The following is a 25,702-nucleotide window of genomic DNA, read 5'->3' as shown; positions in this document are numbered from 1 at the left end:
TCCACCTCAGTGTTTGTGTCACACATTGACAGGTACCAGGAATTGCAAGAAATTCTTTGTACACATGACGAAATGAGGTAGATGTGATTTTTGCATCTTGACACTTCCATTACTTTGTCATAGTGTGACATTCAGTAGTGTCAGTGCAGGATACATGCTGATAGCTAGGATGAACAATATGTTTCCTGTATCTGTGCGCTGCATGTGGTCCATTGCCATTTGTAAACAAACAGTTGATTGTCTTAAAATATTGTGTTAACTAAACAGGCTTACACCAGAGTAAGATTGTGTTGTGTTAGTTTTATGCTGTTTACAGGTTGTTTCACTTAAACCTAGCAAATGTGCTGAGCAAGATGTATAAAGTTGCATCCAAACAAAAAGTACTTAGGTGCGGAGAAGTGACATAACATACTTGGATATTATATCAGTGCAACCATAGTTTACGCGCACTTCTCTGGAGTTACACAAAAAAGACAAAAACCTAAAGGTTAACAATGGTCCGGAGTGGATCAACCTCCTCATTGGGACCTAAATCCCCCACCAGTAACTGTGGATTTGATAAGGATTCACAGGAAATGGATGTACTGTCTACAGCTATAATTGAAACCATTCGCAGAGTAAGTTTGTCCGAATTGCTTGTAGAAAGTTACACAATATTCTCAATTCGAATGCTGCACAACAGCATATCCATGTCATAAAAGTACTTGCAAATACAAATCTTATATGTCTTTTGTTGTATTCATATCCTGATCATTTAAATCCTGTAGATCAGATCACAGAAACAACGACCCTCTCTGGAAAGAATCAGCAAGTGGGTGATGAATCGAACTGCTGCTCGTGACTGTTCTCTCGAAGATGTCACCAATAGACTTGAAGATTTGTCATCATCTGGCAAAATTCTCAAAGTATTTAACACTTCGGGGTTAACAGCAAAATTTTGCATCCATATGTGGATTATTTTATTATCTGCCAAACAATATCTACCACATTAAAACAATTTTTCTTGCAATTTGAAACAAAATTAAAAAATATGTAGGTAATTAAATCAAGTGTATTCTTACATTGAGCAGTTTTTGCAACCGCCTCTAAGTAACACTAGATTCATTACCAAGACCATTAGATTTGTTCAGTATTATATAGACCATATAAATCATTGTATACATAGAGGTTAGGGTTTGGAGTTTCTTAATTACTACCCAGCTGAAATAACCAGTAAATACTACTGGTTGTTTGCTGTGCCAATATGGCTTCGTTTAGATTTTAGTGTTCACAGTGTATTAATTTCCAGCCAGCTGATATTAATGAAAAACCTATATATATATATATACTTTATTGTTTAGGTGTTTAACCAAGGTGAATACTCGTATCGTGACCCTGAGACGATGACCCCTCGCGCATGTGACCGAGCTTCAAAGTCCTGGAAAGACAGAAAGCATCGTCACACACCAATCTCAACACCAAATACTCACAAAAGTCCACTGTCTTCTCCTACCAGTCCAAAAATAGCTTCACCCGAGCTGACTCTAATTCCTAGAAATCCTTTAATGAGGCACAGAACTTTGCAGGTTTGCATACACACGTCTGTGTTACTCAGTATTTGGGTTTTACACATCCTTGCTTACAAACAGACTTGTTTGATTAAACTTTTTGAGTCGAATTTAAACGGTTTCTGTATGAAACAAATCATAAATTACATGACAATATGTGCAAACATAATGACTGGTTGGTTTTTCTATTGCTTTCTTTATGTAGGTGTTGGATTATATTAAACTAGTTCAAGTCTCGCTTGAGGGACTGTCCCAACCCGAAGGAGCTACAATCAAGGACATGGACAGATACCTGGAAACAACTTACTACATTGAGGTAATACTAATCAGCAGATCAGTAGACCTTTGTATGCACCGTCTTTCCACAATGTATATATGTGGTACAAAGTGATAGGATTAGTTCAAGCAAGTTTGTAAACATATGCCGCGTAGAAGATGTACTAAGTCCAGGGTTTGATGTAAGTTTAGGTCAATAATAATACCATGCTTTGGTACTAGTAGTTATTGTAACTATGGCAACTATGTTTTGTAGGGGATTTCAGCAATTGAATTCAGCCGACATTTGCGACTAGCTTGCAAGCGTCTTGTAAATGCCGGCCGTTTGATGAAGGATGGGTTGATATTTCGTCTTGCTCCCAATGCTCTTCCTGTTTCTCCGGAAGCAAATAAAGTCATCCCGATTCCAGCCAAGGACGAAAGTAATTCAACTGAGGTGAGTCCTTGTTTAGGTGGTGACAAATGTAGACCTTTAGTGGAAACTCCATATCCCTAATGTCAGAACTCGGAAATTTTATTGTTATTGAAATGTAGTATATATGTCCTGCCTGTTCAGTTCGTATGGCTGAAGCATTAATTGTGACACCAATTGGCATAAGATATACATTCACATGTATATGTTGATGTTCCCCAACCACTTATATTTATGTGTGTTCATGTTATTGTGCATACAATCATTCAGCTCCGGGTGTATGCGTAAACTTTTGTGGGAAAAGCACGCGCAAAGCCTTAAAGATGCCTCATACAGCAGAGCAGAGACAATATCTTGTTACACGTGACTAGCACAAACACGCGGCATGTTTAAGAACACCACAAACGCCTTTTTTAGAAGTTTCTAACGAAATCTGCGCGGCTTAGACTGGCAAACAGCAGGCAGCTGCTAACCGCAATAGTCACGCTTTCGCGCTTGTTTTCGCTTTGTGACTTAAACCCTTACAAACCCAGTCTACGTACGAAGTGTTTTCCTCTGGACCTGTTTTCGGTTGCGCATGAGCAAACGTCATCAACCAACAGCTCATTTCATTTGTTTTTACTCCGATTTCAGTTTTATCCGGTGTTGCTTGTGATTCTCGTTACTTTTGAGTAGCTGTCCTGCAAATCAACGTGGCTTGATTGCAATTGCTTGTTTCTATCCTAGTCCAATTGCTGGTTACATGTTCAAGTCAATTTAGTGTTCGTTACGAATGGTTGCGTAGCACACCAAAAAATAACAAATTTGTTGTTGTCAAGACAACATCGTAAATAAAATGACATCATAAATGTGCACGTGACAACACGCAATTACGGATTTGGCAATTGAGGGATATCGTTGTTGTGTAAATACAAGCCAAGTGGTTTTGTGTCGCTGCGCTATCCCGCTCCAATATCACTTTCTCCCACCAGGCACTGGTATTTCAGAACACCCACCCATATGCTGTAATTGAACAAACATCTTACAACATTTAAATAATCCTGGTCGTAATTCCCCTGTGACCAACCCTGCCCCCCAGGAAGGTCACAGGACTTACACCCGTGTCCTTGTGCAATCGATTTCACTCGCACTGTTACGTCAATCTTACGTCACAATGGCGGTAGATGCGCATGAGTGATCATTTTACGCGCCATGAGAAGGGCTCTCAGCGGTGATATTAATATCGACGAGTGTGAGAAGGTTGGAAAGGAGCTGTTGTCGCACTGGTTTCGTTTGGATTTGTGCTTGGGCTATCTACGTAAATCTGTTTCCGCATGCTAAATATACCCCAATGTTACAAGTTTGCAGCCATTGTCGGTATAATTGAAGTGACCGATTTGGTAATAATTGAGGTAATATGTACCATACCCGGCGACGGCGGGCGTATGATCTTAATCTCCGCTGTAACAAAAATATCTGCCCGCACGTACGCTACCTTTCTCCAATGGTTTTTTCTTAGTTATATTTATTTACTTATTATTGTGGCGAAATTTGTGGAAATTCAATCCTTTTTTACGCGCGTTTTAAGCCACAAATGTGCGATAAGAATTGTGCATCCCTTGTTAATCACGTATCCTGTCCCTGACAAAGTTTGGCAATGACGCGCAGTACTTGTACGTGGTGCTGCGCGCCCACAGAAATGTCAAAGCTGTTTACACTTCCATGGCTAGTTAACCGGGCCAAACCATGGGCCCATGAAATGACTAAGCCCTTTGTGGGTCACGTTTTTGGCTTTTATTTAGCTCTTAACTCTGAATCACCTGCTCAATAATTCTATAAAAATATATATTATTGGTGTTCAACATGCACAAGTACTAAATTATACCGCGTGCAAATAAGGTTAAATATTGCCTCAGAGGCGTTTAAATTACCGCACCTCCGTGAGAATGGTTAGGAACTGGCAAATTGCCAAGCACTCCTGTGACCACGTGGTACGTGGGCCAGCTTTCTGAGTACCCACAAACCCGTCACGCGGTGGTGTGCCACAAAAACCCAAACCGGTGCTTCCCCTGTTTTGCGAAGTGGATATGCATCATCAGTCGAGTCAGCGAAACAACAGGAGGTTGTAAGGCTCGATTTGGGACTGGGGTTTTTGCTTACGGCTAACCTGGTGTTCGTCGGCCGAGTTATTTGTTTGGCATATTGCTACATTAGCTTTCTGCTTGGTTTGTCGTTGACGTCACCTGGGGGTTTGTATCCTAAGAATGAGGCTACGGATCACAAGCGTTGCATGTTGTACGGTTTCGTCGTGATCAAAATAGACCGGTTGTTACGTCACGGAATTACCAAATTACTGCGGTCCTGATTTGGAGTGATTACGACTTCAATGATATGGTTGTTAGACTGGCCTGATTTTTTTTACACAAAAAAGCAATGGGAAATGCATATAAATAATGCATAACTCACGCCATTCGCGACCCCGGAGGCCAGGTGGCGGTCACTATATGGCGCGTAATATTAAAATCCTACCTCAATATGTCCCGTGACTCACCTGCTACCCCCTCTGTCGAAGGGAATTTGTTTTGAATCTGTGGCGTTGCTCTTGGGGTCACTGACAGTTCTATAAATGAATAGTCACGAATTACGTGCGTCTGTTACGGCCGCTCTGACCTCGTGAGGTTTTATTATTGGAATAGATTTCTGTGGATGTTGGTACTTGTGGCGTTTTATTTTCGCCGATAACGTAATTTAGATTCTCAAATTTCTTCACTTGTACAGAAAATCCCTATACCAATTTTTACTGGACATTCTCCTGAGGTTAGGACGTGCAAATATTCAGGATTGTGTATATTTGCCCGTTAGCCTTGGTACAATTAAACTTTGGCAGACGAAATAACGCTCCTGGAAGTAAGTTGCGGGCAATATGGCTTTTAAAGTAGACTCTTGTGCTTCTTAAAAGTGCCTTCGAATATCAGGTACTCGTTAATTACTCGCGAATACAGTTTTCCGCCAAACCAATTAGCCACAATTGCGTGTGTGTGGTGTGACACGCGCTTCAACTGTCTCTCGCGCATCTCTGTCGCCGTTTTTAACGCCAGCTCTGCGTGTTGACATTTTGTCGTGCTTACTCCAACCGTCCCATGACATTTAAGTAGATGTATGGCTTCGCGCTAGCGTTGTTGTCTACAAGATGTGCCATGCGCTGGCACGTACTTGTCAACGTCTGGAAGGTGCTTTTGAGCTGTTTTCTATCACACTCTACAACTTTTTACTCAATTGGTTTCACAAGTCGCAATTTTGATACGGGAGATTGTATCTTTTGTGCTGAGCTATTTACATGGAGTATCCATGATTGTAGACAACCGCCACTAATGATATGCTGTTGCCAAATGAATTTGCGCCAGTGCGTGGTTAAGTTGATTGTAGGTTTGGGCGTCATTGTTGTTGAGAGCATCGTTGGCTGGGGCAATTATGGCACCTCTTAATTAAGGGTTTGCGAATGATTTCAGAATTACCCCGGGATAAATTTATTTGCTCCATTCATATTCATTCAGTAAGTAGATGAAATCTAATACAACCTGAGAAGTGCTTCCTCCTTTAACACAGAAATTTAAACAAAACTGCGTAGTCACATTTTCGAGAATTGCCTGACAAGATCGTCAGTAACAGTCACACCAAGCTCCACTGATGAAACCTATCAGCTCGAAACAGTGACCATCTGTCTGCAAGTCACAGAATTTCCGAGACGGTTGTGAAATCCCCGATGCTCGTGAAGAAAAAAAACGCATAGGCAACATAGCAACAAAACGTCAACAATCATAACAAAAAATTACACCGAACTGACCGTAGACTTGTTTACTCAGCCAGTATTCATATGACGTGTTCAAGGTACGTTCGTAAGTGGCTGACGGTTGTATCGCGGTGTTTTTGTCTCTCTTCACCGCCCTTGAATATGTTGTTGCGGCGCTTTGTTGCGTCATAGTGCTCCCCAAGGTGCGTGACGTCACGGTTTACCGGGATCTAATGTGTTTTTATCCAAATAACCAACCAGCGACTTCCTCGCTTAAAATGTTACCACCTGGGTTGCAATCGATGCATTTTGCGATAACTTGGCCAGAACAGATAATCTTTTGGCTGGAAGGTTGAACGTCCGAAATCGCATCTCGGGGGTGTTTGAGGCGAACGGCGGGCAACGTAGCAGCTTGCTTACACGCTTATCCTATCTTATCGGCGATCAGCAATTCGTGCGACCTGTCTTGATTGAACGGCTTCTGAGGTAGACGGGCTTCAGGTCAAACTGCCCGACCTGATGACCCAGATTACGTGAAAAAGATTTTTGCTTTCGTCCGAAATTCTCAATGTTCAGCACAAGGGGAAATACCGCCCTTACCAATGTTTTTGTGATATATCACGATCGCGTTCTGTTTCTGGTTGCCCACAAGTCGGAAAAATATTGCCTTCAATAAATTCTATTGACATATATACCCCAAACATCCAATGTACAGCCCGTATACCTTAAAGCTTTCCAAACTAATAAACGAGAGGGCAACCCGATTCCAGGTCGTTTGTTTCGTAAACCGCGTGCGTTGATGTCACTCTTGTTCCGCTCTCACCCTTTGCTTTCCGCCGCCAGTCCGTGGGATCGAGTCGTGCGGTTTGGCGGAAGGTTGGTTGAACGCCCTGGGCGTCGTTGTCTCTCTTGTAATCATCCTTACACCGTCCCGGTCTATTCTCTTGCGTGTCCCCAATAACACGTGACGTGCTTATCCCAATTCCCTGGAACTACGAGGCAGACTATTGATACAACCGCAAGGGTCGGGCCACTTGACGTGTTTGTTATGACTTCATGCCCGTGTGTGTTCTGGTGTGCGCCGTTGCCAAAATGCCAAAAACATCCGATGTTGAAGTTAAAAGGCCAACGTGCGTTTCATGCGGTCTCTCTACACGCACCGACGGCTTGAGTCGTTTTTTTTGCCACCACAGACGATTCACAGTTGCACATTAGCCCGAGGGGAAGTTTTTTTCTCTTGAACCGCCCAATTTGCGGCACTTCTATTGGCAAATAGCTCCTTAATTACGGATTCCTAATTGGCGAGGCCCAATGTCGTACTTGTCTGCTGAATTTCGTCTCCGCGTGCGTTATATTCGGTCATACAAGTCTGCATGTACTCTTGTGATTGTTTTTTGGGAATTGTGAAATTCAAATCACCGATAATGTTGGTCGACACTCTCTGTTACCCATCACCATGTTTATTCAAAAAAATATCGAAACGTTCTTCTTCTCACCGGTACGAGTTCATTTTCTGGTTATTTGGCACGAGATCGGGACATTTAAATAGACCAAAGCGCGCAATTCGTCGTCATTCTCAAAACAGAGTCGCGAGGGCAGGGATCGATGGGATGGCACCGTCGTAAAGTACTTGCCCGCGATGACGAGAGATTCATGAATAATGTAGTCGGGTAGCTGTGCAAGTACAATATCAAGACAGATGTCTCCGACGTCACCTCGTCTCGACCCCTGGCTTGCTGTCATCCGTCGTTCCCCGACTCGCCGTGTGGATTCTGTTTGCGACAAAACGTGATGTTTTCTTAGCCGGTCAATACCGGATACGCGCCGCGTGTACGCCAAGGTCATCATGATATTTTTGCGCAAACAAGTTCGGAGATTCGTTTTTTTTTTCAAAATCGGAGGCAACATATGGGGGGATGTATACTTTTTGCCTTGTTGTTCTCCAGTATTTAGTGTTCAGCGAACTCACAGTTGGCTTTGTTTGAAGTTTCCTCTGGGCCATGAACTTGTTTATCTTGTACAAACAACCTTTTACCGCATGTGGTGACTGGGTTGACAGTCGACAAACACCAATTACTCCCCCTCTTTCGAAAGCGCAAACGTGTCTCTCTGTCTTATTCGCTGGTGAGGTTTAACTGTTGCGACCTGCATGGCTTCCGGCGCATTAAATTAAGTCGCCCTAAAAACCGCAACCACAAGTCATCACACACGTCCAGGCGCACAGATTTGACGTCTTAAGTCGTCCACAATCAAGAGGATGAGGGCCACAGTGTTACGCATTCTTTTTTCTGCAAGCTGTGCTCCGGGCCCAATTCCAACCAAATTGCTTCTTCAATAATAGATAGATAGGCGTCCGGTCCCGACTTGCTCGACTTTTTATCGATCGACGGCTAATTTCTATTTACCAAGGTGGTCTGGACAGATTTCGGATCGCAGCCTCTCTGTCAAGCCCCTAGAGACCCTCCGTATGGCATTCGAGTCGCTCGATATTAGTGTGACATGATTGTTGGCCGCTCGCGCGATTTGCAAGTTAGAGAGTCGCGTTGCCTGTTAACCCTTCCCAGGTCTGATGCGCGTCGTTGGTTGTTCGATTAAACGTCAAGGTTCAACGAATACTTGTTGACCCGAGCGTAAAGGGCGCTTTTCAACTGCCGGGTTAACTTCGGTGAACCGCTGAACCATTTAAAGTAAATCCCGCAACCCCCTTTCGCGCTGTGTTTATGCGGGTCAAACGAGGTCGTATGTGACGACGAGTGTCACGTGGTCGGTTGCCTGTGAAGGGACGTTCGTGCGTCTAATAGCGTTTTAATGAAAGGATTTGTCGCTTTGGTTCAAACGGGTTTTTCACCCAAGAAGTATGTTGCACAACCAATCGATAAACGGGCAACATCAATTAGTTCGTAATGCTGGGGATTTGTTGTTGGAAATAGATCGTCAAGGACACAGTGACCGTATTTACCCTGTATTCAGGGGCCGATTGTATTTAATGCGTGTATATATTTCACTTTACCTTTTTGACAGGTAGACTTACATACCTACTTAGAAAATCTGCAGCTCTATTTGTAGAAAAACTTCAATTTTTCTGCCAATAACGTATGCAATTCCTTTTATTTCAGGGATCCGCTGCACCCATGAAAGTGTGCGGTTACTGCCGTGGAACTGCACAATGTAACAAGGATGGCGTCATGGAGCCCCTGCTGTCATGTATTGATTGTGGAAATAGTGGTAATTGATTTATGCTGTACATGTGTGTTTGTAAACTACACCTGGTAAATTGATGTTGTATTATTAATAACAATGTAGCGTTTTTAATTTCTGCCGAATTGTAAAATTTCGAAGACTTGAAATAAAACCTGGGCCAGGAGGCCAAGTTATTAATTTAGGTTTGTGTCAAAATCATTTAACCCACTGCCATCAGCTAAATATAACAGCAGTGGATAATTATATGTTGTGATTGTGTTGTTTCAGGCCACCCAACGTGCATGAAACTGTCCTCAGAGCTTGCAGCAAAAGTTCGCAACCTGCAATGGCAATGCATAGAGTGTAAGAGTTGCAAAGTATGTGGATCCAAAGGCAATGCAGTAAGTACTTTACTTTATTGTTCATGTTGTTTCGAATTCAATCAAGTTTAGTTACATCAAGGATATGTAATTCGAAATTTCCCAAATGCCAAAAAAAAAATCAACAAACATTATACATAACATAAATATATATGACAACAGCCCATGTGATGATGTTTGAAAGACAAATACAATCAAGTTCTACCCCAATAAAAGTTTTTTTTACATCATGTGACATGTGTAGTGACTAAAACAGACCCCTTCAACTTACTTATTAATGAATCATGACAGTTCTTCACTACTGTGTGTCAGTATTTGTCAAAAGAAATCATTGTGTATTTACAAAGAGTAAGAGCAAGACTTGTCAAACATAAAGAATGCTTCTTGGATGATTCATTGAAAATGAACTTTAATGTGTGTTGGGCAGTACTTTCATTTCATTCAATCTTTGTCCCGTCTTGTTCATGGCATTTAATTAATTATGACATGAGTCATGGGACCTGCTGATACATTTGTGTTATGTCTTAAAACTTTCAAGGCCTATAATTACATTGTTTGTTCTGCAATCATAAACAGTTTGCTGTTGGCTGAGTTTTTTGTATGCTGCTCACCTGACGTACAACACACAATTAGTAATTGATTCAATAATTTTGCCGTAATATATTCTTTTTTTGATTTGAAAAAGAAACTTTTTTGTAAATTTGAGATGTGATTTATTTAATTTCTCAGCTGGGTGCTTTATTGCACCATAGGTAATCTGATAAAAACACACACAAACTTGCCCAGACAAATATCTGTGGCCCCCAACAACCGCCTCCACAGTATGAATCACCACTGAACCTCTCTCAGGGCAGGAGGTTGCCAATGTTTGTTTTGTTATGATCATTGCAGTATTGATTTTCCGGCCATTGCCATATGCACCCACTCATTTTAATGCCAAGCTAACAAAACTGCCACCTTGTTTCACTGATTTAATTGTCCCCTGTATTAGGCTGTGGTGTCTCGAAACTGAATGACATTGATTTATTGAATTTAGTATGAACAGTGATTTTACTAAATTAAGTATTCCGATCCTGTCAAATTGTATGACTTTTGTTAGTTTTGTCATTTATTGTACTGAGAAAGTGTTTTGTTTCAAAAAATGTCAACCATAGTTTAATTGACTTCTTGAATAGAGGTGGATGTATTCGACTTTTGGTTGTCCCAGGAAATAATGATTTTAAACAGTAGCTTAATATTGTACAAACACTTGTCAACTGGAATATGAACAGCTTTTTTTCCATGCACCTATTTGTGAAAGCCGAATTCAAGATGAATTATTTGTTTTTAATTCGTTCAAAACACAGAGTTTTGTCATTTTAATTTTCACAGCCTTGTATCCTTTTATTTGTAATTCATCTTGTTTCTCCTGTTATCCAAGTCATGACATGTTTTACTCAATGGTTGCTTCACCCAGGCCACAATATCTATTTATACACGCCTACTAGATCCTTCCCTGGTGGCAGCTTCAATTGGCAAGCGGCAGACAAGTGGCATTAAGTGACACTCTTAGCACTACTCCACGCACAGTTACAACCTCAAAAAAACACTTGTGTTTGCTCAAAGGCGCGTAGTCTGTCTGAAGCCCCTAGAGGCGAGGTGAGGTGTGGAGGTGCTCTACCAACACAAACTGAACGATTCTATTCACGTTTTTACAGCAGCTTGGTCATGTTGGTCACGCTTCTGATCTCGCAGACGCGGTTCACCGAAATTGTGGTATTTTGCCAAGTGCCGGGCTTGTGTTTTCACTTTATAACTTGGCCCCAACTTAGTGTCAAAAACACCATCACCATGCCCCAAACTAACCGGCTAATTTGACAACAAAGAGCTGCTTTCAATATAAGAAGTGTGTGTTCATCACCTCTTTACCTCTATCAACACTCTGGAATACTGCTCACTCTAAATATAATATTGCCGAAACATTTTTTGCAACAGTTTATTGTTAGGGTTTATTGATTTTATTAATTTTGCATTGTATTTTTAAAACTTAAGTCTTTTTATTTTCACTTAATGCCATATATGTATATATTATACATACATATAAACATTATTAGAATGTTTGAGTTACAATTTATTTGCAAAACAGAAAATTACGAATGTGGCAAAGCAATAAGTTAGATTTTACCCAGTTTCAGTTTCTTATCTCTTATTTTTCATGCTGTTGCTTTGCAGGATAACTTGCTGTTCTGTGACTCCTGCGACCGTGGATTCCACATGGAGTGTTGCACGCCCCCTCTATTCAAAATGCCAAAAGGTAGTCAGGTTGTTTTGGTGATTGTTACATTTTTCCTTGAAAATATTATACATTGTACAACTATAGAGCAAAAAACATGCCTAGAAATTGGTCAATTTTACCAATTTCGAACAGAAAATGTGAAAATTAAACAGCACAGTTTTTTAATCTTAGTCTTTTGCATTAAAGGTTCTTTTGTGTGCGAGCTATGTCGACACGATTCCATTAGAAAGAAGAAACAAAGCAGGTCGGGTTTTGAAACTGGGAAAACACCTTCCCGTGGACCTGGCAGGCCTTCTAATGCACAGAGGAGATTACTTAACTCATACTCAACATCAAATGGAGAGTTACCCACAACAATTGGTAGTTATTTGATTATTATTGTTTTAAAGCAGGGTTTCAAATTTGGGGTCCATGGAAGGTCCACAATGACCTATCGTGGGGGTCTCTTTCTTTAACAATATTACTTTTATTAATGAAGTTTATTTTTTGTATGTGCAAAAATATCCAAAAACGTTCTTCAGTGATTAGGGGTCTACAGAATTAAAAAGGCATGCTGGGCCACAAACCTAAACGAGTTAAGGTACCCTGTTTGAAACGACAGCTTAAGTTGTTTGTGCGAGAATAAATAATGTAATATAAATAACAAAGTATTCAGCATATTAAGCAAACAAATTTCTATGTAAGAATTCTTTTAAGACTCTCCCGGAGGAACTGATGAGAAACCTCATGAAGTTTTGTCTGAAAGTGGTCAACATCTCCTTCAGATACCATTCAACAAGAAGCCTAAAGGTCTAATTGATGGAATGACAAGGTGATTTTTACATTTAGAATAACAGTGGAGTAACCTTCCAAGCACAATTCTATTCCTAGTGTATGGCAATAAATCATTTACAGTTCTCCCTGTATAGGTTTACACAAATACAGGCTTTCAAATTATTTTGAAGTGTTTGTCGTCACTAAAAGACCAAACAAAGGTTTTTTTGGATAGGACAATGTTGTTCAAGGTGTAATTGCCTTTGCTGCGGGGTTTTGCAATGTTTGCTCTGTAGGTTTTACAATCCTTGCCTTGTGATATGAACTGTTGACAGTGTGGGATAATAAATTGCCTTTATTGACATTCACACAGGTAGAATTTGTATTGTATTCCTGATGTCATTATTTGCATGAGGACTTTCTGTTGCCGAAGCACACTTTTATTATTGCCACAATGTCTTATTTTAAACGAACATTTTCCTGTCGTTATTGAACTTATTATATTTGTTAAAGTTGACAAATTTGGCCTCTATGCCTTTTCGCATTTCTCAAAACTTTTCAACTTATGGTTTAAAAATTTTTGTTCTTCAGAATGTGAAATTAAACCAGAGGAACGGGAATAAATTCATTAATTTCTTTATTGTTTCCAGATTTTTTACGCCGTCGATGGGCGGAAGGAAGACTATGACGTCACAAGCACGAACAACACAGCTGATGATCATGCAGCGCACGTCCAAGGCCTCATCCAGCTCAGACGAACTTGGCTGCAAAGAGGATGGGTCCGCCGTGGGAAAAGGTACACAATATCCTGTGGACTTGCATGTTATGACCAACTATGTGGCCTAGAGTGCACTTCTAAATTTGTGACTATTTGCGTTTAAATAGAGTGATCGCACTTTTGTAGGCCCAAGTATTAAAATCTGCCGGATATTTGTGTATTAAACACAATGGGTCGGTCGTTGTCCTTTCTATGCAAATCCTCATTGTTTAGAGACAGGAACAGAATTATGACAGGCCTGATGGCAGCGTTTATACGTTTCCTGTTTTACAGACGCCACTGACAAGTCGTGCAAGGCAAACATCACTGAAACCGACGAGAATATGTTCTTCAGAGCGAGAGAGGAATCGTTACATGTAAGTTGGCTTGTTGACTTCCCGTCCGTTATTACCAGCGCCCAATGTATTTTAAGGGACCTCTATATAAGTGAATGTCGCTTCGCGTTCATGTTCATATGTCACAGTTAAATTGCGATGTGAAAACGTACGACACGACCTATTGCCAGGTCTGGCATCGAACTGGAACCTAAAGTAATGAGGAATGAGGAAAAGAGTATTGTTTAGGAACACAAATCACGGATTTCCTCATAATTCTGAGTATTGTTATTAACATTGTCATGTTTAAGAGAAAACGTTTCGGCAAAAACGTATGCCATCATCTGTTTAAATGACGCGGTTGGTGTTGCTCCATGATTATAAGGAGCCGACCTGACCGACGTCACAGATTTTAAACATGGTAATGTTAATAGCATTATGTTGGGCCAGTCTTTTTATGCTCGGGGTGTTGTTTGTTTTCACAAAGTTCACAAGCCTGTGAACCTTATGATCAGAATATTAGAGCTGTGATCGCCAAATATAAAGGGCCTGCGCAGTGGGGCGATCCCGCCTTGCTATGCGTAAGCATGGCATTACTTCTGCGTTGTTTTCACAATGCTCTTTTGATTCTCTAGCAGTATTAAGATTTTATTGAACAAGTTGGCTCACGGGTGATCATTTCTGCGCCCTTGTGTTCTTTTTTGTGCTTTTTGTCCGCATTGCAGTGTGTTACTATTGTTTACAGCAGATGAAACGAGGCAAAATCGCGAAATTTCGTTTGTTATAAAAGTTTTAAATGTGGAAAATTTTGCGTTTTTTTCTTCATTCAAAGGTTTCGTTTTTTGTAAGTTCCTAATCTCGTTGTCTTTCCCAATTTTCGACAGAGAACTGGTGTCGTAGAAGGGGAACACCCCGATCCGTCGACGGTCAGATGTCCGGAAAGCATCGAGTTCGGGAAGTACTCGATTGAGACTTGGTACTCGTCACCTTACCCGCAGGAGTACGCCAGGTTAGTGGCAACAACTGTGAACATTTCTTCAACAAATCTGCCTTTTTACTGGGAATGTAGTGTCAAGAGCTTTTAGTTTAGTTAGCCGGCGTCAGCAACTAACGGTGGCCATAGAACCCTGATTCTGAAGTTTTCCGAAATAGGAAAATATGCTGCTTCCTTTAACAACTTTTAAAACTCGAATATTTGGTCGAAACATTCCAAGCTATTTGTGCAAAACATTCCAAAAATTACATATTCAGTTTATTATGACGTGCATGTTAGCCAGTAGTGTTTATACGTTGCCGATATTACTATTCCCAACTAAATATTATTTATACCGCTGTTTCCAACAACACATTACTTTTTGCTTCATAAATCACAACCTTTCCTACACGTGTTTTTCCCCAGTTTCCCCATGAAATATTGAAGGTGTTGTTGTTGGTCTGGCGATACCTTATCCTTCACATGGAGATTAAAATACCCAGCGGTTTCGTTTCACTTTATTGAGTTTTGTTGATGAAAGCAATGAGGGCGCAGAAGCAGGATTTTCTGCTTTCGTGCTCTGACACAAAATTTCAGTTTCGAATGAAATCTTGTTTGTCATGATGACGTGACCGCATGTATATTTAGAACACATCACAAAACATGAATTGAACCACTTTCTTTTGTCACATAATTATTGTCCGCGAGATACGTTTTCGGTTGATTTTGTTGGTGATTTAAACAGCAGCTTATATTTAACGTTGAATTCTGGTGCTTTCGAGACAATATTGTTTCGCGTAAATGTTTTATCACAAAAAATGTTGCAACACTAACCGTACAAGAGTCGTTCCTTTCCCTTATTCCTAATTCGGAATGAGTCCAATTGCGCGGAGTCTATATATGGGTCTGCCCTGAATAAACGAGTGAGGTTAAATAATCAAAACGACCTTATTGGCTGAGATCCAACGAATCAAGACGCCCACATTCCTTCCCCATAACAAGGAAGAAGATTAAAATATTCGCATTATCGATTCCCGCCTTATTTCGTCCGAGCATATTTTTATCTGTGAGCGTTTCTTTTTTGGTAATTTTGGTAACTGACTAACATTTATTAATAAATACGCGCGCACGGATCATGTTTCGCTTTCGATTTGGGCGTGTGTGTTATTGTGTGCACGCCATATATAGTTGCGTTTTCCCAGGACTTGGAACGGGTTCACAGGCAATAAAACTTCATTAGGTCCATAGAAATAAAAATAGTTTTACGCGAAAGAACTGACGTCGTAACCATTGTTTGCGCTTTAAACGTTGGCAACGGATTTGCTATTAGTTTTACTGGTCGTTAATCCAATCTACATAACAAAGGTAGTATTTTTCCCAGCCTGTAGGGAAACTGATGGACATACACGTTTATTACAACGCTAAAATGCCTGCAGACGATACCATATAGACCATAAAAATCACATATTTTGCATTTTTCTTGCAGGCTGAAGAAGCTCTACCTCTGCGAGTTTTGCCTCAAGTACATGAAATCACACGCAATCCTTCAGCGCCACGCGAAGAAATGTCAGTGGTTTCATCCACCAGCGAACGAGATCTACAGATCCGACCAATTGTCAATCTTCGAAGTGGATGGCAATGTTAGCAAGGTAAAGGCATTGACTTGACACAACAGTGTATGTATCAAAATAGTTGAGACAACCGTATTTTCCTTCGTGTACTTGCCCAACCTTTGAATGAAAGACTTCTGATAAAACGCAAATCAGAGAGAATATTATCCAGTGCGGTACGATATTCCCTTCTTAAAATTTCTCTTTCAGATCTACTGTCAAAACCTATGTCTGCTCGCAAAGCTCTTCCTCGACCACAAGACGCTGTATTACGACGTGGAACCATTCTCCTTCTATTGTCTCACAATAAACGACTCCAAGGGTTGCCATCTGGTCGGCTATTTTTCGAAGGTGAGAATCAAAATCTCCGAAAAACATCACCAGTGTTTCACAAATTTTTTCCCCTTTTTTTAGGAGAAACACTGTCAGCAGAAATACAACGTGTCGTGCATTATGACGATGCCGCAATACCAACGCCAAGGATACGGAAGGTTCCTCATCGATTTCAGTAAGTTCATTCTTGTTGATCTTGACCTCGTTATGTTCGCTTTCGAGGCTAACCTTGAGTAACCCCGACCTGCAGGTTACTTGCTGTCACGCAAAGAAGGTCAAGCTGGGTCACCGGAGAAGCCCCTTTCCGACTTGGGCCAGGTATCTTACGACGCCTACTGGCGCTCTGCTCTGCTCGAGTATCTCTCAAAGAAGACCGATGAAAAACATCTTTCACTTCGGGATATAAGCAAGTCCACTGGTAAGCACTTGATCAAATATAATTACATGTGAGGGTGGTTGTAGTTGGTTTTAAACCCCGTTTGGTTTCAACCTGTTTAAAGATTTTGAAACAAATTTGAAAATTATCAAAGCCAGCTCATGGCATGAAAGGTAGGTAAGGCCTATTTGATGCAAGTAACTGACTTTTTTTCCTTCTTTAGTACAGACTTGTTGGTAAAAATGTCCCACTGAAAAACAGCATAACAAAAAACAACTTATTCCTAACCAAATGGTTAATGCTGTATTTTATAAATCTACCATTCGCAGATGATAAAACATGATAATCCACTTGCAGGTATCTGCCCGCATGATATTGCCAACACCCTCCAGAAACTGGGTATGATTAAAGTTAAAATGATGAACGGTGAATCAGGGACAGCTCAGTACAAGTAAGTCTTTGCGTTGTTATTTTCAGCTGACCGTTTTGAAAAAGGTTTTAAATATGTTGAACAAGTGGAAACGCTCGTGTTGTCCTGAGGTATAAAGGCCAATCGCAACATATTTTCACATTGCATAGTTTTGTGTTCGTTTATAATTTTACTCGGGTTCGTTCGAACATATAATCGAATCTAACATGCTGAACCCTACTGAAAAAACACAATGTTCATCTGCTCCATGAAATCCCTCGGTCGTTTCGTCCAAGTAACAAAACAAACACTGGAAACTTCGCAGATTTAATCTTTCGAGGAAACGACGAGTCGTAGCTGAGTACATACAGAAGCGCCAAGCTCAAGGAAGCAACCCTGCAAGACCGCCGCGACCCAAAGTCGACCCCGATTGTCTGCGTTGGACTCCCCTCGTTGCCTCCACAAGCTTTCTGACAGATGAGGTTTGTTTCAATCTTCACGGTTTCAATTCCTTCTGACTCTCGGTTGAAAAATAACCACCCGGCTAGCGTTACGGGTGTATGTGATATAAGTGCTGAAAATCCCACATTCAACGTGTTTAACAAAAGTTTAAACAACCGTCGCACATTGACGAAAATACACGATAATAGAATTGTACGAAGGAAACACTAGCGAATTTAGCGCACGAATAATGACATTGGAAAAGATGCGAACAGTGCGTGCAATTTTTACCACCAATATGTAAATTTATGTCGTAATGAAATGTTTGTTTCGAATTCGGCCGACTCCGAATCTTATCCGTGTTGCAGATCCATAGAATATGTATCCCAAGAACACGTATTTTGCATTCTGTGAGTGTAATATTATCAAAGTTAACCGTGAGGGATGAATTATCAGTAAACTTCCTACGTTTATTTCACGTACGTTTCATTAGGTTTTAAATCAACTTTTCTTGAGAACATCAATATTATTTTCTATGCGCCTCGCCCCTCATGTTTGTGAGTTTTCCTGATTCGTTTAAATGAACAACTGTGCTTAGTAGAATGTCTCTTCAATGTTTATTGAATAGAGTGTGTAAGACCTGAACAATTACAACTTTCCATCCAAATATTAATCCGATTTGCCTGGTCCATTTAAATGAACAACTGTGCTCAGTCGAGAGTCTTTGTAACTAATTTATATAACTTTAACTATGTCCGCTTCCTTCCAAATATCTCACCCTCTGCTTGTGGTTGCCATGGCGACGGAACTCAACTCCCTATTGTGTCCACAGTCCGGACTTCAGTCGCCTTCGAACACACCCGAGAAGCGACTCCCTCTCTCCCCCACATCTCGTCTAAACTTCTCACCGACCAGCAGACAACCTCCCCCACCTCCTCCTCCTCCTACAACAGGAGCAAACGAGGAGCCTCCAACCTCAGGGAATCACCATAGCAACCACTCCTCCGACATAGAGAACGTTGAAGTCGCCCCCTCTCCCCAGGCTTCTGTCGACCGCCCCCAAACTCCCCCGAAATCCGACCAAACCCGCGAGCCCCCTCCCAAAAGTGACGTCATGACCGATGACGTCACTTCGCCTAGCAACGCGGACATCGCGAAAGGTTTTATCCCGTCGGAGCACAGGAAAAGAGGGCGTCCGAGAAAGCGACCTCTGGTGGAGGATAGACTGGGGATGTACACGGAGGAGATCACGTCTTCTCTCGCTCCTCCAGGTGTCCTCCGATCTCCCGGGATGAAAAAGAAGAGGAGGAGGAAGGTGAAGGGATATCCGTGGGGAAAAGTTGTGAAGAAGAAAAAGAAAAACGTGAGTTCCTGTGTTTTTTTGCACAAGAGTGAATTGTTCGTGCGGCTTGTTACGGGCATTGCACAGCATAAAACCGCCCTTGGTAATGAGCCAGGTCGAGCAAATGAAACAATCTTTAACTAAAAAAAGTTTTTATTTTTCTGGCATTTTTGGTCATAAAGACCGACATATGACAAAGGAAGTGAAAAAACGTGAGTGAAATTGTTGTTTATGCCTGACACAGAATTCATCGGAAAAGTTGGATGCAAGTGATACGGATTTACCAACGGATGGTAGCGGGTGGAGACTTGGTGGACCGCATTTCTCATCGGATTCCGAAGACGAAACGAGCAAAGAAGGTTTGTGGTTGATATTTCACTGAACATATTATTATGGGGTTTATGTTTCAGATGTTTACGCAATGTCATAACGTGTTCAGTCTGCCAATGTGTCTGTAAAGTTATCGATAAATTGATTAATATGATTGCACAAACACTTCTTATATAGATGAAAATCGTTGCTTTCCTAAGTATTTTCTCGCCTTTTTAAAGGTAGTCTTGTATATTTGGGCCGAATTTAAAGTGGTTACATTGGACAGTTTCACTGCGACCCATTCTCCCATCCTAAACAACATGTTTACCTGAAGGTAAAACGAACGGCGATGTTCCGTCGATGGCCGAAGCTCATTGCTCCAGGGAAATTGTGGACCAAGAACCCGAAGCTGACAGCAATGACGTCGAAGCCGCGCCTAACGACCGACCCACAGCCCAACCACCAGCCAAATTTCAGTTGGTGCAGAAAGTTCGCAAGCGTCGTCGCCGCAAGTCGAAGGGCTACCAGTGGGGCGCCATCAAGCGGAAAATCAAGAAGCCGCTCGTCAACGCTCTACGGCGGGTTGCTATGGGCGCGGTTGTGAAGCGATCCGGACCTGGAAGGCCGAAAAATATTGTCCCCATAAGTATAGCGCCGCTTGTGGCTGACGAGGTGGAACAGGAACTCACTGCCTCGCCGAAAAAGCCGGTACAGACCACAATGCATCACTTCTTCCAGCGAAGGAACGATGGCACTGGTCTTACTGCTTGTACAAACAACAACAACATAGCTGTAAGCGACCAGAAGCCACCAGGCAGTGAGTGCAAAGCGGGAACCTTGTACAGTGCTTTGAACGATTCGAACCATGTGGTGGTCGCGAGCGTCACCCTGACTCCACCCAAGCGTCAGCCAATAACTGAAAACGCGGAGTTGAATCGCAAAATCAAGAAAAGTCCCTTCCTCTCACCCGATTCTGAACCCAAACAGAGAAGAAGATCAGCCATAGCAGGAGAAAACTTCGTTGCAAGTTGTGTGCTCTCCTCCCGTGCGCTCAAAAGGAGCGGCGTGCTCGGCTTTCCTAAAGAGAAAAAACGTCCGCGCGGGCGACCGCGGATCAATTTCCCGCCGCAGCTGCCACCGTCTCCAGTGCATGAGGAGCCAAGCGAAGAAAAGGCGCCGACAGAGGCGGGAAACGACCACAGCTCTTCTTTTTTAGGACACAGCCCCCACATGCAAACGAGTGAATCGGCGCGAAGTTCGTTGAAACCGAAGGAAGGGACGGTGGCCTTCGCAAAACTCTGGATCCCAAATTTAAGCAGTGGTGCATCGGGCGCCAACCAATCCAACTCCAACCCGTTTAAACTGGACAACACGTTCAGTAATATGTCGTTTAAAGCGGCCAGCTCGCACGCATACAAACGCACCAGCAGACGTTTTGACCTACAATCCCCATCCTTAACTACTTACCGTGAAATGAACAGACCTGATGACGACGAAGACAACGACAACTCTTCATCATCGTCCTCTGATGCAGAGTCCTCCAGTTGCTCCTCGGCAGAATCTTCGGAAGATAATTCGACAGATGAGGAGCTTATGGATGTTAAGGATGAAGAGGCGTCGCGATTCAACAGTCAGTGGAGGGAAAAGTCACGGAAAATGCTGAAGCGAAAAGGCAGGGAATTAAAAGAATCTGAAACCGAGGACAAATTGCAAACCGAGGGACAGAAGAAGTTGAATGTGGGGGCCTTGAAACGCTTTGAGGCCACAAAGAAAGTGGAAGGTATCAAACGCGGCCGAGGAAGACCCAGAAAGTATCCCTTAAAGGATGGGACAACCTCGAAGACAACGGTTAAGAGGAAACCGAAAGAAGTTTCTGAGGAAATTGCAACGCCACAAACGGAGAAAAAATCTCCAGGCTTGAAGTTGACCGTGCACCGAACAAGTGGAGTTTACCACACATCCTATTCGGAAGACAAGGAACAAGAAGATGGAGATCATCTTCCTAATTCTCCTCTTCCAATACTAGAGAGGTTGGCAGAAGAGGAAAACATGCCGGAAGACGTATTCAGCCAACCAGATCCCAAGGAAGTGGATGAGGATGCTCATGAGAGTCATCTGTCTCCATGTCCGAGTCCACCAGGCGAACCTCCACGAGGTGAACATCAATCTTCTTCAGAGTCGGACGGCGATTCCTCCAGCAGTGAAAGCGACACTGCGACAATTCGGGCTGAGGAAGAGGCATTGCGTCGTTATGGCGATCCGACCCTACCAACCTGGAGCTCGAGAGGCGTGACATCCAGCAGTGCCAGCACCAGAGATGCTTGGCCTGACAATAAATCCCCCGATCCTAGAAGGAGTCCCGCCTCGTTAAACTCACCGGCCTTGGACGAATCAAGCATGGGAGCGGTTTTCGCATCCGTTGCCGACGTCAGACCCTCCTCTGCCCTGGCGGAGGAGACAAAAGAGGAAAAATGTGAGAAGCAAGTTGGTCGTAACGACGAATTTAATGCCCAAGTAGACGAGGAAGTTCACAGACATCAACCGCGCACAGTAAGTTGTGCGACCCTGTTATGGTTTTTTGCTCCTGTGTGAATAGGATCTGTTAATAAATTTGTCTTATTTTATCCGCAGACACAAGACCAGCCCCAGTCGGGGATTTTATCAAAACATTCCTCTACTTCTGAGGAAGAAAAGGAAATTAACGCTGCCGTGGCGTCCATTACCCAAGTCGGTTCGGGGTCACCAGTGGGTAAGTGAGACGTGTGAATGCTTGCAAAGTACTCGAAATTGCTTTAGATTAGTGTGTCTGGCAGTTGTGTCGAGAACAGAAAAACAACAACATGACTTTCTATTTGGCAGATCAAACGTTACAGTCGTCAAACCAGTTTATCATTTCACCTAACCAACCCCAAGGGGAAAACACCGGCCCCAACGATGACCCCATGCAACCCCAACAAGCGTCTAACATACCAGACCCGCATTGCCATGACCTTCAAATCGGACCCTCTCCCAAATGTCCTGAATTGGAAAACACCCCAGTTACTCGTCATACGTCACAAGATGACTTGGCAGATCGTGTTGCTGACTCGGCGCTTTGCGGTGATGAGTCAGCTGTTACGGCTGCGACCAGTTACATCGAATCGGACCTACCGGATGTACCCCAGGACGCGCAACAGACGTTTCCACAAAGCGGCAGAAATGAGGAACCAATCGGCTCCATGTCTGGCCAACAACAGACCCCTGAACAGTTCGGGGTGCAACCTGGAGACCCCAGGGAGTTTCCCCAGTCCTGTGGAATGGAGGTGCAGTCGTACGACAACCAAACCATGGGCGAAATCCAAGGTGGTTTCGCGGCTCAAGTCCAGTGTCAGTTCAACCAGAGCTACCGGGAAAGCGGGGAATACCCGGATTCGATGCCCCAGGGCGGGTTTCAGCCACAGGAAGTGGGTGGGAGTTACACCCCCGACATCTTCCAACAGCAACAACAACAACAGCCACCACAGCACGCTTACAGCACAAACAACCCCTACACGGAAACGCATGTCTTCACGGCATCGTGCATGGCCCCCGACGCGGGTACCCCCACTTGCCGTGACGTCATAGACGAGGGTGCCCAACAGCCCATGATGACGTCACCTAAGGGAAATTACCAACCGCCTCCACAAATCGCGGCCGCAAGCTCGCAGGCAACCCCCAATATGCCGGCACCATGTCAACCGGTAAACCCCATACCGGCCCAGGTGGCCCACGCGCACGGTTTCCAGGGAGCGTCCAACGTCCCCGGGGGCTCCGGATCAACGAGCGGTTACGAAACTCTGAGCAACAACAGCTGCAGTCCGTATACCTCCCCGGAAAGCGTGAATCCGGGAAGTTGCGACCATACTATCTCCACCACTGCTTCTGTGCAGCACATAGAAGGGACTTATGCCCCTGCCCAGGCCTCACTTAATGGGGGGGTCTCGATGTCTGTAGCTGTGCAACCTCACCTCTCAGCGCCCCCTGGTGTCATGTACTCAGCACCTAGCAACGATTCAGGTATGTAGTAGTTCATGATGTGCTAAGTTGTTGAAACTATTAAAAGTGTTTTTAAACTGACAAAACCAAAAATATTGACTTGTCGCGTTTTTCAATAAATGTCCACTTATTCCCGCAAATGTTTCAATTAGAGTTGTTCAATTAAAAAACAATCATCAACGAATTGCATCCACTCCACAGGCCATGGCAGCGAATACCTCGCATCCCCTCCAAGCCACGGTATGTCGTCGTGCCAAGGGACTCCACCGAAACCGAGCGGCGCACCGCAACCACAACAAACCATGCTGAGTCCAGAGCCGTTCCAACAAGCCAGACAACAACTCAATTCGGCGGGTTCCTACACGAATCTGCCTTCGCCCAACCTCAACCAGGGCGGTCACGGTTCGATTATTCCACCTCAGAGCGTACAACTCATGCCGTGTATGGTACAACAGCAGCAGCGCTCCCCCGCGATGGTCAAGACGCCGACCACACCGCATTGCACCTTCCCACACGCCGATGAATCTTTCGGCAGCCAGAGCGTCCAGGAGGGTCGTCCCCTCGCTCCATCGGTCGTTCCAAGTCAAGATCTGTCGCCTTCGGTGCCGAGGAGCAACCCCAACGCACTAGTGAAGCTGCAAAATATGACCCGGGATATACCGAGTCACACCACGAGCGTTAACTCGACTTTTTCGACCAGGACAACCTCCACTACACAACAAACCCACACAGATGCGTTCACACCTCCACAGAGAGCCTTGAGAAGACCGCGGTATCCCTCTAGTGGCCACCCAGATCGCCCGGCGAGCGTCCAACCGCAGGTGGTTACTCAAATGGACCCGTGTCCCCCGCCGTCCACTCCCCCGGCTAGTTTATCTGACTCTTCGCGTTACCCACCCCCAACTGAGGGGAATTTAGCGACGGGTTACGGCTCCGGCTACGCTTGGAACCCGCGTGGGGGGAGTATGACGCGGCAACACTCCACGAACCCATACCCCGGCCCCTACGACCAACCCTACAGTGGGGGTTTCAGCAGTTACCCAAGTTACGGACCCAGTTCCGGGCCTTGCCAATTCGACCCGCAGTACCCGAGTACGTCCGTGCAAGCGCACAAGTTCGTCCACGGAAACTCCGGGTCATATCAACATAACTCTATGCTAATGCAGCGTGACAGACAAAGTGGTTACCCTGGGGCCAGACAAGCGGACCCCTACCCTCACCCTGGGTCGTACGGCTCGTTGGCATTTTCGTCTCACGATGCTCGGCCAACTCTTCACCCCACCTACCCCGCAGCGCCACCTTACGGATCGTACCCTGCACAAAGCCAAGGCTACTACGGGCCCAACTCGTTCTCCTACAGATAGTGTCACGTGATGCCTCGCGTGCGTTTGTCTAGCGCCCTCTCACGGCCTAAACTAAACCTTGCAATTTACTACTTCTATCTTGACGTTAAGGTGTCTAAGTCGCTCTATGAAGTTCACAGCGTCGTTACTTTTTATGCGTCCTCTGTTTACCGCCGTTTTTGCGCCTACCGCGTACCTTCTGCACCGTGCGCAGATCAAATATTCACTGCCCGAAAAAGGTTCGTGCAGATCGGGATAATCACACAAAAAGGTTTCAAACATCCTAATTTTCAATGAGACGAAAGACGTTGTTTTGCAAGCGCAAGGTGGACACATATTTTGCGTTGTACTTTTTCGTTACAAGCGGTTCTTCGTACGCGGTCTTTTCGCTCATCCGTTTTATCTCTCGCCGTGTAAATAAGGCTGTTTTTGAGTTTTTTTTCTCCTGTTGTTTCATCGCCGTTCGTTTTCTTGTCGACGAGTCATTAAAACGAATCCTCAACCAAAAGAGTGGAGGAATTCTGTGAAGCGAAGTACATCTTTCTGGGTCTGTATCAGTGTATCCAAAGACCCTAGTCTGAAATAGGCATAATTCGGCTGCGAAGATTTGATGCCAAAAACCTATAACTTACAGTCTGAATAAACAAGTTAAACTTGACGCTTCGGGTACTTAAAAGATATTGGCTCATTCATATTTTGACACGCTGTATTAGTATCTGTCGAGGCGTCACAGATTATCCCATCTGCAGGTGAATGGTGAATACCCCAATTCATAGATGAAAATCAGTAGTTTAAACTTGACTGGATCAGTGAACCAAGCCATCCTGGCAGGTTTTAGATCGATTACCGTATGTATAATTGCTGG

General features: G+C 43.6%; 1 protein-coding gene across 2 annotated transcripts; it reads left to right on the top strand.

Annotated features, from left to right (window-relative positions):
• The first annotated feature begins 303 nt into the window (after positions 1-303).
• Positions 304-25,339, top strand: LOC145894069 (uncharacterized). 2 transcript variants are annotated; one of them, XM_082982509.1, is made up of 25 exons: positions 304-617; positions 768-905; positions 1,341-1,565; positions 1,753-1,863; positions 2,080-2,259; positions 9,121-9,229; positions 9,473-9,585; positions 11,776-11,857; positions 12,026-12,199; positions 12,536-12,650; positions 13,243-13,388; positions 13,644-13,726; positions 14,569-14,693; positions 16,144-16,306; positions 16,478-16,618; positions 16,682-16,775; positions 16,851-17,018; positions 17,334-17,427; positions 17,711-17,867; positions 18,659-19,189; positions 19,413-19,527; positions 19,815-22,030; positions 22,112-22,229; positions 22,340-23,515; positions 23,696-25,339. In XM_082982509.1, exons 1-25 carry the CDS (start codon positions 495-497, stop codon positions 24,856-24,858), a joined length of 7,860 nt encoding a protein of 2,619 aa, XP_082838635.1. In that variant the 5' UTR covers positions 304-494; the 3' UTR covers positions 24,859-25,339. The 2 variants fall into 2 exon arrangements, with proteins under 2 accessions (XP_082838635.1, XP_082838636.1); XM_082982510.1 differs by having other exon boundaries at positions 18,659-19,201.
• Positions 25,340-25,702: the final 363 nt, after the last annotated feature.

This window comes from Ascidia mentula, chromosome 3 (genome assembly GCF_947561715.1).
Source record: "Ascidia mentula chromosome 3, kaAscMent1.1, whole genome shotgun sequence".
Taxonomy (NCBI): Eukaryota; Metazoa; Chordata; class Ascidiacea; order Phlebobranchia; family Ascidiidae; genus Ascidia; species Ascidia mentula.
The sequence above is the reverse complement of the archived record's forward strand: the minus strand, read 5'-3'. Positions and strand labels throughout refer to the sequence as shown.

What these genes read in the sequence shown, in the direction of transcription:
- LOC145894069 (XM_082982510.1), top strand. Translation starts at nt 495, where the DNA reads ATGGTCCGGAGTGGATCAACCTCCTCATTGGGACCTAAATCCCCCACC. An exon ending in TGGGTCCGCCGTGGGAAAAG is followed by an intron (nt 13,389 to 13,643) that starts GTACACAATATC and finishes CCTGTTTTACAG; the next exon opens with ACGCCACTGACAAGTCGTGC. An exon ending in CAAGCTTTCTGACAGATGAG is followed by an intron (nt 17,868 to 18,658) that starts GTTTGTTTCAAT and finishes TTGTGTCCACAG; the next exon opens with TCCGGACTTCAGTCGCCTTC.